Raw genomic sequence first — 16,648 nt, 5'->3', positions numbered from 1 at the left:
AATATTTCTGAAACCATTTCAGCTATTTTAATTAAACTAATGTATAATGTTTAAAATAAAACGCTTTAACAGCTGCTTTCGGTAGCGAAATATTTAGGTCAAGTAGTTCGCTATTAGAACGCTAGGTGTTAGCATGTTAACTAACATCAAGCTAGTTATTTATTTATTGATTGTTTGTTTGTTTGTCTGTTTACTTTCACTCAGCCCCAAAAATATCAGGCACATAAAGAGCTACCTACATGTCTGTCATACCGGAAGTACTGGGATGCAGGATTGCGGAGTGTGTGAACTACAGCGTCACCCCGGAAATGAAGTCCGCACTCAGTTGCCATCGCGCGAGTTTTGCACGTGTGCCGCAGTGACAGAGAGCTGAAGATGGCCGCCGAGCTGCAGAGTTTAATATTAAAGCTGTTTGACGTGCAGGCGGTGAAGTTCGGCGCGTTTAAGCTGAAGAGCGGCCTGAACTCCCCGATTTACTTCGACCTGCGCGTGATCGTGTCTTATCCCGATTTAATGAACCAGGTGTGTGTGTGTGTGTGTGTGTGTGTGTGTGTTATCTCTCTTATCACACTGTGTTAAAACTTTTTATTCACACTGAACACTTATATTCAGATTTATTTATTATTTGAAAAACTTATTTTGTTCGTTTGTTGTATGTTTTATTTTATTTTAATTTATATTTAGATGTTTGATTACATTTTTATTTTTGTTATTTTTTGTATTTCACGTCTTTTTTTTATTACAAAATGTAAATGTTTAAAATGGGTTTTTGTTGTAAATGCTTAAATGAGTAGAGTTTATTTACTGAACACTCTGACCTGATTGACTCTGGCTTGATGACTGACTGACCCCCTCACTGACCCCCTGACTGATCAGCTGATCCCCTGACTGACCCCCTCACTGACCCCCTGACTGATCCCCTGACTGATCCCCTGACTGACCCCCTGACTGACTGACCCCCTGACTGATCCCCTGACTGACCCCCTGACTGATCAGCTGACCCCCTGACTGACCCCCTGACTGATCAGCTGACCCCCTGACTGACCCCCTGACTGATCCCCTGACTGACTGATCCCCTGACTGACTGATCCCCTGACTGATCCCCTGACTGACTGATCCCCTGACTGACTGATCCCCTGACTGACCCCCTGACTGACCCCCTGACTGACCCCCTGACTGATCCCCTGACTGACTGATCCCCTGACTGACCCCCTGACTGATCCCCTGACTGATCCCCTGACTGACTGATCCCCTGACTGACTGATCCCCTGACTGACCCCCTGACTGATCCCCTGACTGACCCCCTGACTGACCCCCTGACTGATCAGCTGACCCCCTGACTGACCCCCTGACCCCCTGACTGACCCCCTGACTGATCCCCTGACTGACTGATCCCCTGACTGACTGATCCCCTGACTGACTGATTCCCTGACTGATCCCCTGACTGACCCCCTGACTGATCCCCTGACTGACTGATCCCCTGACTGATCCCCTGACTGACTGATCCCCTGACTGACCCCCTGACTGATCCCCTGACTGATCCCCTGACTGATCCCCTGACTGACCCCCTGACTGACCCCCTGACTGATCAGCTGATCCCCTGACTGACTGATCAGCTGATCCCCTGACTGATCCCCTGACTGACCCTGAAAATGAAAGTGAAAATGAAGACCTTGTTAAAAAGTAGTTCTGAGATCATCACCTCCTGAAAAGTCATCAAACTCGGGCCGCCTCAGCCTCTCGTACACAGCTCACCTGGCCTTGTCTTATTTGAGATTGTGGGCAACGCTAAAGTCTTTTAATCATCAGAGTCTCATGGAGATTCACAGAGAGGACGTATACAGGGGAATTTAAAATTAGACATTTGTCTGATGTTATGATTTGAAATATTTGTTCTCCAGGTGTCAGCGCTGCTCCATCAGCGTGCTGAGGAAGCCGGAGTGAAGTTCGACTGTGTGTGTGGAGTCCCGTACACGGCTCTGCCTTTAGCCACCATCATCTGCTCCACACACAACTACCCCATGCTCATCCGCCGCAAAGAGGCCAAGGACTACGGTAACGACAGACCCTTCTTAACGAGCAGGGGGCGTGTACTTCACTCACTCACTGACCAGCTGACTCTCTCCCTGTCGGACTCTCTCCCTGTCGGACTCTCTCACTGACCAACTGACTCACTCACTGATTCGCTTCCTGACCAACTGACTCACTCACTGATTCGCTCCCTGACCAATCGACTCGTTCACTGATTCACTCCCTGACCTACTGACTCACTCACTGATTCACTCCGTGACCAACTGACTCAATCACTGATTCGCTCCCTGACCAACTGACTCACTCTCTGATTTGACGTCTTGTTGATCTGATTGTTTATGTTTCAGGAACGAAGCGTCTGATTGAGGGCACGGTGCGTCCGGGTGAAGTCTGTCTGATCGTGGAGGACGTGGTGACGAGTGGCGGCAGCGTCATGGAGACGGCGCAGGAGCTCCAGGCTCAGGGGTTAAAGGTCACGGACGCCGTGGTGCTGTTGGACCGCGAGCAGGGCGGTACAGAGCGACTCTCCAGCGAGGGGATCTCTCTCCACCCCGTCGTCTCCGTCTCTCAGCTCCTGGACGTTCTTGTCCGATCGGGCCGAATCGACCAGCAGACCTTCAGCAGCGTGGAGAAGTTCATCCAGGAGAACCAGACGTTCACGCGGGCGGGGGAGGAGAAGGAGAAGGACAAGGAGAAGAACGGGAGCGGAGAGATGAGTTACGGCGCCCGGGCCGCTCTCTCCTCCACACACCCCATCGCCAAGCGTCTGTTCACGCTGATGGAGGAGAAACACACCAACCTGTGCGTCTCTGCGGACGTCACACACACGCGTGAGCTGCTGGAGCTGGCGGAGACACTCGGGCCGCTCATCTGCGTGATGAAGACACACGTGGACATTCTGCAGGACTTCAGCACCGACGCCATCGACAAGCTGAAGGAGCTGAGCGACAAACACAACTTCCTCATCTTCGAGGACAGGAAGTTCGCCGACATCGGAAACACCGTCAAACACCAGTACGAAGGTGCGAGAGTGAGTGAGTGTGTTAGTGTACATGTGTGTGTGCGCGCACCTGAGTGTGTGTTAGTGTACGTGTGTGTGTGAGTGTGTGTGTGTGTGTTCAAAGAGCTCCAAGTAAGAGATTTAAGATTTAAACAAGATTAGTTTGAAAGTGATGGAGAAAAAGAAAGAAGGGAAAGTAAAAATGAATAAAGAAATAAAAAAGCAAGGATGGGGGAAAGGAAGGGATGAGAGAGAGAGAGAGAAAGATGAAGAAAGAGGGAGGGTGGGGAACAAAAGATTATGGAGGGAAGAAAGGGAAAGGGAAAGGTGGGAGAGAAAGAAAGAAAGAAAGAAAGAAAGAAAGAAAGAAAGAAAGGAAAAAGTAATGAAGAAGGTGGGAGAGAAATAAAAACAGAAATGGAAGTGTTCAAGGGGGAAAAGGAATAAAAAGAGAGTGAACACGAGGAAGAAAGAAAAAGAGATGAAGGCTGGAAGCTGAGAGTGAAAGGGGGGAAAAAGGAAGAGTGGGAGAAAGAAGGAAAGGAGAATGAAAAAGTAAAAGTGGAAGGAAAAAAGATGGAGAGAAAAGAGTGGAGTTCGTATCTCTGTCTAATGGAGGTGTGTGTGTGTGTGTGTGTGTGTGTGTGTGTGTGTGTGTGTGTGTGTGTGTGTGTGTTGCAGGTGGTGTGTATCGTATCTCCTCGTGGTCGCACATGGTTAACGCTCACGCTGTGCCCGGCCCGGGCGTGGTCGCGGGGCTGAAGGCTGTGGGGCGGAGCCTCGGTCACGGCTGTTTACTCATCGCCCAGATGAGCTCACAGGGAGCGCTGACGACCGAGCAGTACACACACACCACGGTGCGTAACACACACACACACACACACCACGGTGCGTAACACACACACACCACGGTGCGTAACACACACACACACACACACACACACACACACACCACGGTGCGTAACACACACACACACACACACACACACCACGGTGCGTAACACACACACACATACACACACACACACACACACACACACACCACGGTGCGTAACACACACACACATACACACACACACACACACACACACACACCATGGTGCGTAACACACACACACACACACCACGGTGCGTAACACACACACACACACCACGGTGCGTAACACACACACACACACACCATGGTGCGTAACACACACACACACCATGGTGCGTAACACACACACACACCACGGTGCGTAACACACACACACACACACCGCGGTGCGTAACAAACACACACAAACACACACACACACACACGGCGGTGCGTAACACACACACACCACGGTGCGTAACACACACACACACACCACGGTGCATAACACACACACACACACACACACACCACGGTGCATAACACACACACACACACACACACACACCAGGTTCATAACACACACACACACACACACACACACACCACGGTGTGTAACACACAAACACACACACACACACACTGTGTTTGTATTTCAGAGCATTCTTGGTTTAAGTTTCCTTGTGTCTGTGTGTGACTCTGTGTGTGTGTGTGTGTGTGTGTGTGTGTGTGTGTGTGTGTGTGTGTGTGTGTGTGTGTGTGTGTGTGTGTGTAGGTAAAGATGGCGGATGATCACCCGGACTTTGTGTTCGGCTTCATCAGCGGGTCGAAGGTCAGCACTAAACCGGAGCATGTTCACATGACCCCAGGAGTACAGCTACAGAGCGGAGGTACACACACACACACACACTCACACTCACACACACACTCACACACACACTCTCACACACACACACACACACACACACACACACTCTCACTCACACACACACTCTCACACACACTCTCACACACACAGAGGAGTGATTGTAGTTGCAGCTCAGAACACTAGGTGGTGCTGTATTTCTAAAAATTGTTCATTTCAGAATAAAATGCTGTTCTGTTGCAGAAGTAAAGCAAATAAAATAAAAAATAAATAAATATAAACCACACGTATAATTTATGTGTAATTTGTTTAGATATTTGTCTTTATTTGTGTTTATTATTGTACTCTGTATTTATCTCTATTTGTTTATTTATTTTTGTAATCATATTTTTCTGTATTTAATTATCAGTAATGTTTGTAACTTAAATTAAAAGAATTTTATAATTAGATTTAAAAAAATCTAATCATTTTACACAATTATTTTCATATAATAGTCTATGTATAGATTTCTAATGTATAGAAATAATAAATAATCCAGTTATTATTTACATAAAACTTACATACTAACATTAATTTTAAAATGAATTAAATCTATAAATATGCGTATTATATAATTATACATATTATACATATTATGATTATAATGCATAGTTGTAAATAATATATAATTCTTTTATATGAATTTAATGTTTTAATAGTCACATTTTTATATTTTTAAATATTGACATTTATTTGTTTGTTGGTTTTGGCAGCGCAGGTTAATTATCAACAAAAATATATTTAAATCATATTTACGTTATTTAACTAACACTAGATTAACTATCAGGTTAGCAGGTAGGAAAGCTAGTTAGCTAGTTAGTCATGTGACATTTCTCGAGTGCAGAAATGATTTGTTTTTGTTTCTTCCTTCAGGAATTTATATAAAATTAATCTTAATTTCTGCGTTTAAATGGAATGTGGCGTAAAATGTGAACGATGATCTCTGTGCTTTCATTTTGTTAAGTCGAATCGCTAGTGCCGCGAATCCGCTGTTTAATCTGTGGTCCTTTCGTTTCGCTCCGTTTCCTAGGAGACGACCTCGGGCAGCAGTACACCACCCCGGACGAGGTCATTCGCTCTAAAGGCTCTGATGTCATCATCGTTGGACGGGGAATTCTGTCGGCCTCGGACAGGCGGAAGGAAGCGGAGAAGTACAGGGAGGCGGGATGGGAGGCGTATCTCAGCCGACTGTCTTTATCCTGATAACCAGATCACAATAAACCCACATTCAATCCTTAATCCTGTGTGTGTGCCTGAGCTTAATCCTGAGCTTAATCCTGAGCTTAATCCTGAGCTTAATCCTGATCCTCAATAAAGTTCTGATCCTCAATAAAATCCTGATCCTAATCCTGATCCTCAATAAAATCCTGATCCTAATCCTGATCCTAATCCTGATCCTCAATAAAATCCTGATCCTAATCCTGATCTTAATCCTGATCCTCAATAAAGTTCTGATCCTCAATAAAATCCTGATCTTAATCCTGATCTTAATCCTGATCCTCAATAAAATCCTGATCCTAATCCTGATCCTCAATAAAGTTCTGATCACATTCCCAATCCTGATCCTGATTCTCGGCTGGATTTCACTGCTGTTCCTAACGCGCCCTGGTTCACTTCCCCTCAGTAGTGTGTACTAGCTGCGTCACTCGAGTGCGCACTTGCAGCACACGGGGAGTAGTGTGTAGCGTGTATTGTGTAGTGCATTGTGTATGGAGTAGCGCGTATTGTGTAGTGTGTAGTGCGTAGTGTTTGTTGATTAGTGTGTATTGTGTATGGAGTAGCGTGTGTTGTGTAGCGTGTATGGAGTAGTGTGTATTGTTTAGAGTGTAGTGTGTAGCGTGTAGTGTGTAGCGTGTAGTTTGATCAGTATTAAGCGTGTTAATGAACAGGGTAAGCTGTTATTCAGCTAGCATTATAACTAGCTTATTTGTTACATTGCTGGTTTGATGACTTTAACTAGCCGAATTATTAAATAGCTAACTTGCTGATTAGCTACAATGAAAATAATGTTTTTTATTTTAGATTTGTTATCTAGCTAGCATTATTAACTAGCTGATTTGATCAGTAGTTAGCTTGTTAACTAACAGGGTGCTATCTAACTACCGTGGTGAGTTGCAGCTAGCATGAAAACTAGCTAATTTGTTTAATATCTGGCTTGCCGATTAGCTAGAAAGCAATTTACCTGGATTTATGATTAGCAGTCTACGTATGCTAACTTGCTGGATTGTTTTGTGATAGTTTGCTGCTAGCTAGTTAATAATTTGCTTGTCTAGTTAGCATGCTAACTTGCCTAGCTTAGCAGTAAAACCAATCATAACAATCCAGTGTTATTTTTACGTCGACTCGATCCTCAGCTAACAAACTCACTCGAGCTGATATAAAGTAGTGGAGCTGCCCTTAAGATGGCGGCAGAGCGAGGGGAAGTGAACAAGGGAGCGTTAAAAACAGTATTGAAACACAGCCAGGGCGTTTGTCCTGGTCGTAACATTCCTGCTGCTTCTCATCGCTCTCAGGATGTAAAACTTAAAAATGATTTTATGTGTTATAATTAAAAAAAATAAATAAAAATAAAAACATTCACATGTGAAGAAGGGAAATCTCCGGCTGTGTCTCGAACGGTCGCACATCAAGTACACTTGATTTAGTGAGTGTGGTTTGGGACGGTGGACGAAGACACTGTGCTGTGTGTTAGACGTTAAATAATAAAACGGTATAACGATTTAACGATTTAATTTCAGAAATCTCGTCTCAAATCAATGTTCTTGTCTGTTGATTTTAAATTTAACGACGAGGTATGCGGTATTTTCAGTTATTTTTATGAATAATAATATTTACACCGTCACTTCTGACTTACGCTAATTACAAAACAACTCAGGAAGAAAATCGTAGTTTCTATGGTAACACCTTCAACGCCTTAACGCCCTTCAGACACAAAGCTACAGAATGTTACGTTAAAATTTTTGTTGCTAAGTAACTAGTGATTGTATGAAGAAGTGAAGGGGAAAATAATTACCGTAATTAACGACACGGAAGTCGTGAACGCACGGTGGTTACGTTAAAGTGTTTATTGAATGACTGTACAATAAATACTATCAATAAAAAAAAACTTCCGTTACGCAACTCGTCTCTGTGTTTTTATTTTTCTTACACACATTCCTGTTCTTCAGATAAAATTTAAATTGCACGCAAACGTCCCTTCAGGTCGATTAAACGATTTGTTACCGATGTTTGTTGCTGCTTGTCGATCATTCTTCTAGCTTTTAAATATAAAACGTACTTTTATCAGACTTTTCATTAGTGACATATTCAGTAGAAGGAAACAGATCCTGGTGCTCCTCACCGTGTCCTGGACATCGGTAACTCCGCCCACAGCTATTCTGATTGGATGTCTACACGTTGCTGCTGTTCCAGTGGGCGGGGAAACGCACGTTATCCCGCCTCATTGGCTAAAACAATTTCCGGAATGGTTTATTTCACCGGTTTATTTTTAATTCTGTGTCTACGTGTAAAAATAGATATTAGTGTGAAAGTTAATTTAATATATTTCTACAGCAGCAGTTCCGAAAGTTTATCTAAAATAAATCGACTTTTAGAAATCAAACAGCTTTAACACCTTTTACCAGACAATCTGTCTGAACCAATAGCGTAGCTAGAAATATAAATACAGAGCTGCCTAGAGCCCCTCCACCTTCTCCACCTTCTCCACTTTAGCTACACTCTGTCTAATTTTAAATACAGTTAAATGTTGTTTGTATGTACACATTGTACACTTTTCCTAAGACTTATTTTTGTCCAGTTAAGTCCACTTTTAGCTACACTTTGTCCAATTTCACTTTTAGCTACACTTTGTCCAATTTCAGTTACACTTTGTCAACTTTTAGGTACATTTTCTCCACTTTTAGGTAGAATTTGTCCAATTTTAATACAGTAAATCTTTTTTGTATATACACATTGTACACTTTTCCTAAGACCTATTTTTGTCCACTTTCAGGGAACGTTAAGTCCACTTTTAGCTAAACTTTGTCCAATTTCACTTTTAGCTACACTTTGTCCACTTTAAGGTACATTTTGTCCACTTTAAGGTACATTTTGTTCACTTTTAGCTACACTTTATCCAGTTTTAATACAGTAAATGTTGTTTGAATGTACACATTGTCCACTTTTAGCTATGCTTTGTGCAATTTTAGGTAAACTTTGTCCAATTCCAGTTACACTTTGTCCAATTTTAGCTATACTTCGTCCACTTTCACTTTTAATACAATAAATGTTGTTTGTATGTACACATTGTACACTTTTCCTAAGACTTACTTTTGTCCACTTTCAGGTACGTTAAATTTTAGCTACACTTTGTCCATTTTTAATACAATAAATCTTGTTTGTATGTACACTTTGTCCACTTTTAGGTACCCTAAGTCCACTTTAGCTATACATTGTCACTTTTAAGTATAATCTGTCCACTTTTAGATAGATTTTGTCCACTTTTAGGTACACTTTGTTTACTTTTAGATATACTTTAGCCACTTTATGTATGTCTTGTCATTTCATTAGTGCCAATAGTTAGCATTATGCACTTATTAGCCACTCATAAGTCATTTTGGCCAGATTTTGATACATTTCATGCAGCATTTGCCCACTTTTATGAATTTTTATGCGTATGGTTTAGGTGACTGTTTGTGACTCTTTAGAAGAAATAAAAGTTTCCAGTGAAACAGGACGTTTCAGACAGAAGTCCTTCGTTAGCAGTGCAAGCAAAGTGCTGTGAAGCCAAAACTTCCTGTTTCTCTGGAAATGCTCAACTTCTACTACTTTTCTATCTGTGTGTGTGTGTGTGTGTGTGTGTGTGTGTTTTTACTATATCACCAGTCATTATTCATTATTCACCTGATCATCATGTCTGTGAAGAAAATCTGCTTTTTCACACTGTTTAAACACAGGTATGCAGATTCTCACTGGCTCCGCCCCTCTTTTGTCTTCTGCTTTGTTATTGGATGAGAAGTAGGCCAGGTGTGTCCTGAGCTCTGTTCTCCATTTAAACACGATGCAAGCGACATGAAGACACACACACACACTCACACACGCAATCACACACACTCTGAGGTCCTGTTCCTGTGGAGACAGAGGTACGTCCAACACACACACACACACACACACACACACTCCACTATTTTACACTCTTCTGTCCTGCCTGTAGCGACTTGTTTTTTTACACCTGTCACCATTTAGCGTGTCCTCTGTCGACTAAAATCACCTTTTGTCCACTTCTGTACACTTTCTGCCTAATTCTGTGCAATTTTTATCCACTTTTTGGTACATTTCTACACTTCTGCACTCTCTTTGTCCTCTTTTATTCACCTTTATGGAATGCTGTCCACTTTTAAGCATCTCTCATGTAATTTTTGTCTAAATTTCATCCATAGTTTATGTTTTATTTACTCACTTCTGTACTCGTCTACTTTTATTTGCCTTATTGCTCATCGTTGTCCGAGTTCGTGTGTATATAAAAATCTAATAATGAACATTTAAAGACTTTACTCACTTTCAAATTCTATATTTTGTCCATTTTTAAGCATTCGTTCTTTACTTTGTCTATTTTTATTCAACATTTTTACATTTTCCACTTCATCTCATTTTCTGTTTGCTTTAAAGTACCCTTTGTTCCTGTTAAGTACCATATAATCCACTTCTTTCAGCTTTTTAACCATTTATTCCTACATTGAGCATCGTTTTCTACTTTTATGCTCCTTTGCCACTTTTAAGTACATTTCATCTACTTCTTAGGACATTTGTTCATTTTGAAGTACCATATATGCATTACATGTATATTTTTGTCCCTTATGAGTACACTTTACTGCATTTTGTCTAGAATTTTTGCATCCAATGTCAATTTTGCACACTTTTAAATACGGCTTTTCCTTTTTAAGTACCATATATCCTCTACATGGACATTTTTGTCCACTTTTAAGTACTCTTTGTTCAATTTTTAGCATAATGTTTTCTCTTTTAAGTACCTTTTGTCTACTTTTTGGCATCCTTTCCTAATTTTTCTGCACCTTATGTCAGTTTTGCTCCCTTTTATATTCCTTTAAGGTACTTTTTGTCCATTTTATGCACCTTTTACCTATTTGTATGCACTCTTGAACAACCTTTGGTCATTTAATTCACCTTATTTACACTTTCTAAAGCCCTATTGTCCATTTTATTGATTCTTTCCCCACTTTTACATTCCCTTTGTGTTTACTTTCTGTACTTTTTGCCAGTTTTTAAGTACTCTTTGTGCACTGTTAAGCCTTATTAGGCATCCTTTACTCTTCTTTAGTATCCTTTATCTGCTTTACCCATTTTGTCCTCATTTTTAAATCCTTTGGTCTAGTTTGTGTAATTTAAGTGACTGTGTATCCTGTGTCTAGGTGTACGGCTGAAGGAGAACCCGTACCGTCCCGTACCGTCGCCTCTCTCTCTCTCCCTCTCTCTGTCTCTCTCTCTGTATCTGCCTTACGCTGAGCCACACGCACAATACCTGCAGCTGGAGTTTTGTTCGTTCGGCTCGCGTTACGCAGGTACAGGTGTGCAACAGACACACACCCTGATTCATCCTCACACGGCTCTCCACTTCCTCTTCTATATTATCTTTTATACAAACAGTGTGTGTGAAAACTTTTACTTCACTCCAACTGACAAACATCTCGTTTAAACGTCACAGATAATCAAATGTCAGTAATATAATAATAAATAGAGATAAAAGCTGTTATCAGATATGCAAAATGTCTACAACACACATGCAAAACTCCCAACCGACTCGCTGCCTTTACTGTATAACGTACAAACCTGAGTTCTCTTTCTCTTTACTTCTTACATAAAAATAATACAGTAACAAAAATACTCACAGTTAGCTTTTTAATTTTTATTTCAGTTCTGTATCTTTTTAATGCTTGAACATTTGTACTAAATGCTATAAAACACTATTAAGTGTGCTGTAACAGCAAAGTAACACCCACGATGATGTAAAAAATGTGAACTCAACTTCCTGCTTCATTTATAAAGCAGATTTCTGTGTAAACACATCGCTAATCTCTAAAGCTAAGATGAGTATTACATTTTATTTAATATTTATTTAATGTATAAACTCCACAGTGCAGTTCCGCCTGATGAAGTGTACACGTTCTCATTTTATTCTCTGAATTATTTAAATATTAAACCATTAATATAATGAATAAAAAGATCACTGGAGGTGAAGTGAGAGTTCGAATTTAAACCATTTTATTTTATTTTGTTTTATCGTTCTCATATATATGGAATATACACCAGAATGTAAGTAAGCTATTTTGTTCTTTATTTTGTATTTAATTGTATCATTTTAAAGTCTTTTAATTGTATTTACTTTTTTCTTTTAATATACTATAAATTTCAGTGTTTTAGTTTTTGTCTCGTGTGTTTTAATTTCACTGTAAGATCTTTTTTTTACATTTCAGTTTTGAGGGTTTTTTTGTATGTGTTCACATTTTGTGTGTTTTTAAAATGCTTAAGTTTTTATTTATATCTCAGCTTGTAAGCTTTTATTACATTTATTACTGTAAAATCTCTTTCAAATAATCTCTTTTTTTTTTACGAATTTCAATGTTCATAAATTTGCCTTTTCATATTTTTTTTTATTCAATTATATTAGCTTTTTTTAAAGTGCTTTTTAATGTCACTATTTTTTTTTGTTAACTTTCTATTTTATTAGAAAATGGAAATAATTGCATTTCTCTTAAATGACATTAAAGAATAAAACTAAACAAAGCTTACAAAACGTGTGTGTGTGTGTGTGTGTGTGTGTGTGTAAGATCTAGAAGGCAGGTGTGATGATGTATCGTGTCGTGACGTTAATGAGCTGAAGGTAAATAAGCAGGTGACAGTTAATAACCGCAGCAGTGTAAAGGTGTTAATAAGTTCATCCTGGTGTCTCCCACACACACACACACACACACACACACACACACACACACACACACACACAGAGTGAGGACAGTTAGCAGTGTAGATCCGTGTGTGTGTGTGTGTGTGTGTGTGTGTGTGTGTGTGTGTGTGTGTGCAGTTGGACCCTGTGGCTATGATTCTGTACATATTTACTTTAGTTCAGTCAGAGAGATGTTACAGCTCGAATCCTGCTCACAGCTCCGCCCCCAACCCCGCCCACTCATACTCACCTCATTTGCATAATAACATCACCTGCAGGCTCTGAGAACACAAAGCTCACTGCCAGGGTAGCGCTTTATTTATTTATTTATTTATTTATTTATTTCATATGTTTAGCAACTGTTTTTATGATTTTTTCTGCTTTTTAAAAATAATTTGTAAGCTTGAAAAAATATTTTAAAATTGAATTGAAGTTAGTGTTAATTGGTGCTTTTATTTCCATATTTTTAAAAAATGTATTTAAATTTAAAATTTGTTTATTTTTTGTTTGAAAATAATTTTTCATTTTTAGCTTTTTAATTTTTTCTGCTTTTTTAATTTCAATGTTAGCTTTAACGTTTTTTATTTATAATTCAGCATTTTTATGTTTAAAATCATTTCTTTCTATTTCTGTATTTTAAATTAGTTTAATTTAAATTAGTATTTACTTTTTTTATTTGAAATTAGTATTTACTTTTTTAAAATTTTGCTGTCACTTTTTTCTTAATAAACTTCAGCATATTAGTTTTCATTACCTAGTTAATGAGTTAATATTTGAAATGTCAAAACTTTATTATTATTATTATTATTATTATTATTATTAACTCCCTCTTGTCACTCAACCATTTATTAATATTAAAATAAGTTGAATAACCTTTATGCATTATATATATATTTTATTAAATTATTAATAAAGTTTGTATTTCAGTATGATGCTCTGTTTCTTTATTTCTCAATGTTTATTTTATTTTTACTTTTTATTTGACTTTTTGTTTAAATATCAGTATTTTTATAGAGCTCGGTCACTTACTGCTGTGTGTGTGTGAGTGTGTGTGTGTGTGTGTGTGTGAGTGAGTGTGTGTGTGTGAGTGTGTGTGTGTGTGTGAGTGTGTGTGAGTGTGTGAGTGTGTGTGTGTGTGTGTGTGTGTGTGAGTGTGTGTGAAAGGCTTTAGTGATGAAAGGACAGCTGAGTCTTCCTCACCTTCACAGAGAGATTAGATAAAGAAGTGAACACACACTCACACTCACACACACTCACACACACACACTCACTCACACTCACACACTCACTCACACTCACTCACACACACTCACACACACACTCACACACTCACTCACACACACTCACACACACACACTCACTCACAGGTATATAAAGGTCACTGAGGGAGCAGATGTTAGCAGAAACCGAATGTGTTACAGGATTAGTTTCCATGGCGACACCCACAGCTCACTGTTTATTCATCACACACATTAGGGTCAGAGCTCACAAACACCACACACCTCCAGGCATCTCCACCTGACCTCCACACACCTCCACCTGACCTCCACACACCTCCACACCTCCTGACCTCCACACACCTCCACCTGACCTCCACGCATCTCCACCTGACCTCCACGCATCTCCACCTGACCACCACACACCTCCACCTGACCACCACACACCTCCACACCTCCTGACCTCCACACACCTCCACCTGACCTCCACGCATCTCCACCTGACCACCACACACCTCCACACCTCCTGACCTCCACACACCTCCACCTGACCTCCACGCATCTCCACCTGACCACCACACACCTCCACACCTCCTGACCTCCACACACCTCCACCTGACCTCCACGCATCTCCACCTGACCACCACACACCTCCACACCTCCTGACCTCCACGCATCTCCACCTGACCTCCACACACCTCCACACCTCCTGACCTCCACACACCTCCACCTGACCTCCACGCATCTCCACCTGACCACCACACACCTCCACACCTCCTGACCTCCACACACCTCCACCTGACCTCCACGCATCTCCACCTGACCACCACACACCTCCACACCTCCTGACCTCCACGCATCTCCACCTGACCTCCACACACCTCCACACCTCCTGACCTCCACACACCTCCACCTGACCTCCACGCATCTCCACCTGACCACCACACACCTCCACCTGACCTCCACGCATCTCCACCTGACCACCACACACCTCCACCTGACCTCCACGCATCACCACCTGACCACCACACACCTCCACCTGACCTCCACGCATCACCACCTGACCACCACACACCTCCACACCTCCTGACCTCCACACACCTCCACCTGACCACCATATTCAGATAATAATACATTAAAATAAATGAATACAGCAGTTAAATAATGTTAAGGGAACTCACATGACATGTTTTATTAATCAGACCTGTCCGCTTGTCCTGTGTGTGTGTGTGTGTGTGTGAGAGAGAGAGAGAGAGACAGAGAGAAAGGCAGAGAGAGAGAGAGAGAGAGAGGCAGAGAGAAAGACAGAGAGTGAGAGAGAGAGAAAGGCAGAGAGAGAGAGAGAGAGAGAGAGAGAGAGAGAGAAAGGCAGAGAGAAAGATAGAGAGAGAGAAAGACAGAGAGTGAGAGAGAGAGAGAGAGAGAGAGAGAAAGGCAGAGAGAGAGAGAGGGGAGAGAGACAGAGAGAAAGGCAGAGAGAGAGAGAGAGGCAGAGAGAGAGAAGAGAGAGAGAGAGAGAGAGAGAGAGAGAAAGGCAGAGAGAGAGAGAGAGGCAGAGAGAAAGGCAGAGAGAGAGAGAGACAGAGAGAGACAGAGAGTGAGAGTGAGACAGAGAGAGAGAGAGAGAGAGAGAGAGAGGCAGAGAGAAAGGCAGAGAGAGAGAGAGAGAGAGAGAGAGAAAGGCAGAGAGAGAGAGAGAGAGAGAGAGAGAGAGAAAGGCAGAGAGAGAGAGAGAGAGAGAGGCAGAGAGAAAGAGAGAGAGAGAGGCAGAGAGAAAGAGAGAGAGAGAGAGAGAGACAGAGAAAGAGAGAGAGAGAGAGAGAGAGAAAGACAGAGAGTGAGAGAGAGAGAGAGAGAGAGAGGGGCAGAGAGAGAGAGAAGAGAGAGAGAGAGAGAGAGAGAGAGAGAGAGAGAAAGGCAGAGAGAGAGAGAGAGGCAGAGAGAAAGGCAGAGAGAGAGAGAGAGAGAGGCAGAGAGAAAGGCAGAGAGAGAGAGAGACAGAGACAGAGAGAGACAGAGAGTGAGAGTGAGACAGAGAGAGAGAGGCAGAGAGAAAGGCAGAGAGAGAGAGAGAGAAAGGCAGAGAGAGAGAGAGAGAGAGAGAGAGAGAGAGGCAGAGAGAAAGGCAGAGAGAGAGAGAGAGAGAGAGAGAGAGAGAAAGGCAGAGAGAGAGAGAAAGGCAGAGAGAGAGAGGGTGAGAGAGACAGAGAGAGAGAGAGAGAGAGAAAGGCAGAGAGAGAGAGAGAGAGAGAGAGAGAAAGGCAGAGAGAGAGAGAGAGAGAGAGAGAGAGAGAGAGAGATGAATATAACCCACCTGAGTTGAATGGCTTTGTTATAGATGAATCATTCTTCCTGATATGCAAATGAACTCATTTGCAAGTCAAATCAGTTTGTCTGTTATGAAAGCTTTCACCACTGACTCTGCAGCCGAGACACTTTCCTCTCTTCTCTCACCTCACACACACACACACACTCCTCACACACACCTCACACACACACACACACACACACTCCTCACACACACACTCCTCACACTCCTCTCACACACACACACACTCCTCACACACACACACCTCACACACACACTCCTCACACACACACTCCTCACACACACACACACACTCCTCACACACACACACACACTCCTCACACACACTCCTCACACACACCTCACACACACACACACACACACCCCTCACACACC

At 41.8% G+C, this 16,648-nt stretch overlaps 1 protein-coding gene across 1 annotated transcript; it reads left to right on the top strand.

The window, feature by feature from the left end:
- Positions 1–277: 277 nt before the first annotated feature.
- umps (uridine monophosphate synthetase) lies at positions 278–6,030 on the top strand. The gene is made up of 6 exons (XM_034304714.2): positions 278–522; positions 1,902–2,055; positions 2,379–3,053; positions 3,713–3,888; positions 4,663–4,777; positions 5,822–6,030. The coding sequence occupies exons 1-6, from the start codon at positions 376–378 to the stop codon at positions 5,992–5,994; spliced, it is 1,440 nt and encodes a 479-aa protein (XP_034160605.1). The 5' UTR covers positions 278–375; the 3' UTR covers positions 5,995–6,030.
- The last annotated feature ends 10,618 nt before the right edge of the window (positions 6,031–16,648 follow it).

This window comes from Pangasianodon hypophthalmus, chromosome 5 (genome assembly GCF_027358585.1).
Source record: "Pangasianodon hypophthalmus isolate fPanHyp1 chromosome 5, fPanHyp1.pri, whole genome shotgun sequence".
Classification (NCBI taxonomy): Eukaryota; Metazoa; Chordata; class Actinopteri; order Siluriformes; family Pangasiidae; genus Pangasianodon; species Pangasianodon hypophthalmus.
Note: the sequence above shows the minus strand (reverse complement) of the source record. Positions and strands in the feature narration are given on the sequence as shown.

Coding starts and splice junctions, on each gene's coding strand:
- umps (XM_034304714.2), top strand. CDS start 376: ATGGCCGCCGAGCTGCAGAGTTTAATATTAAAGCTGTTTGACGTGCAG. Junction 2,056..2,378: donor CAAAGAGGCCAAGGACTACG/GTAACGACAGAC, acceptor TTTATGTTTCAG/GAACGAAGCGTCTGATTGAG. Junction 3,889..4,662: donor AGCAGTACACACACACCACG/GTGCGTAACACA, acceptor GTGTGTGTGTAG/GTAAAGATGGCGGATGATCA.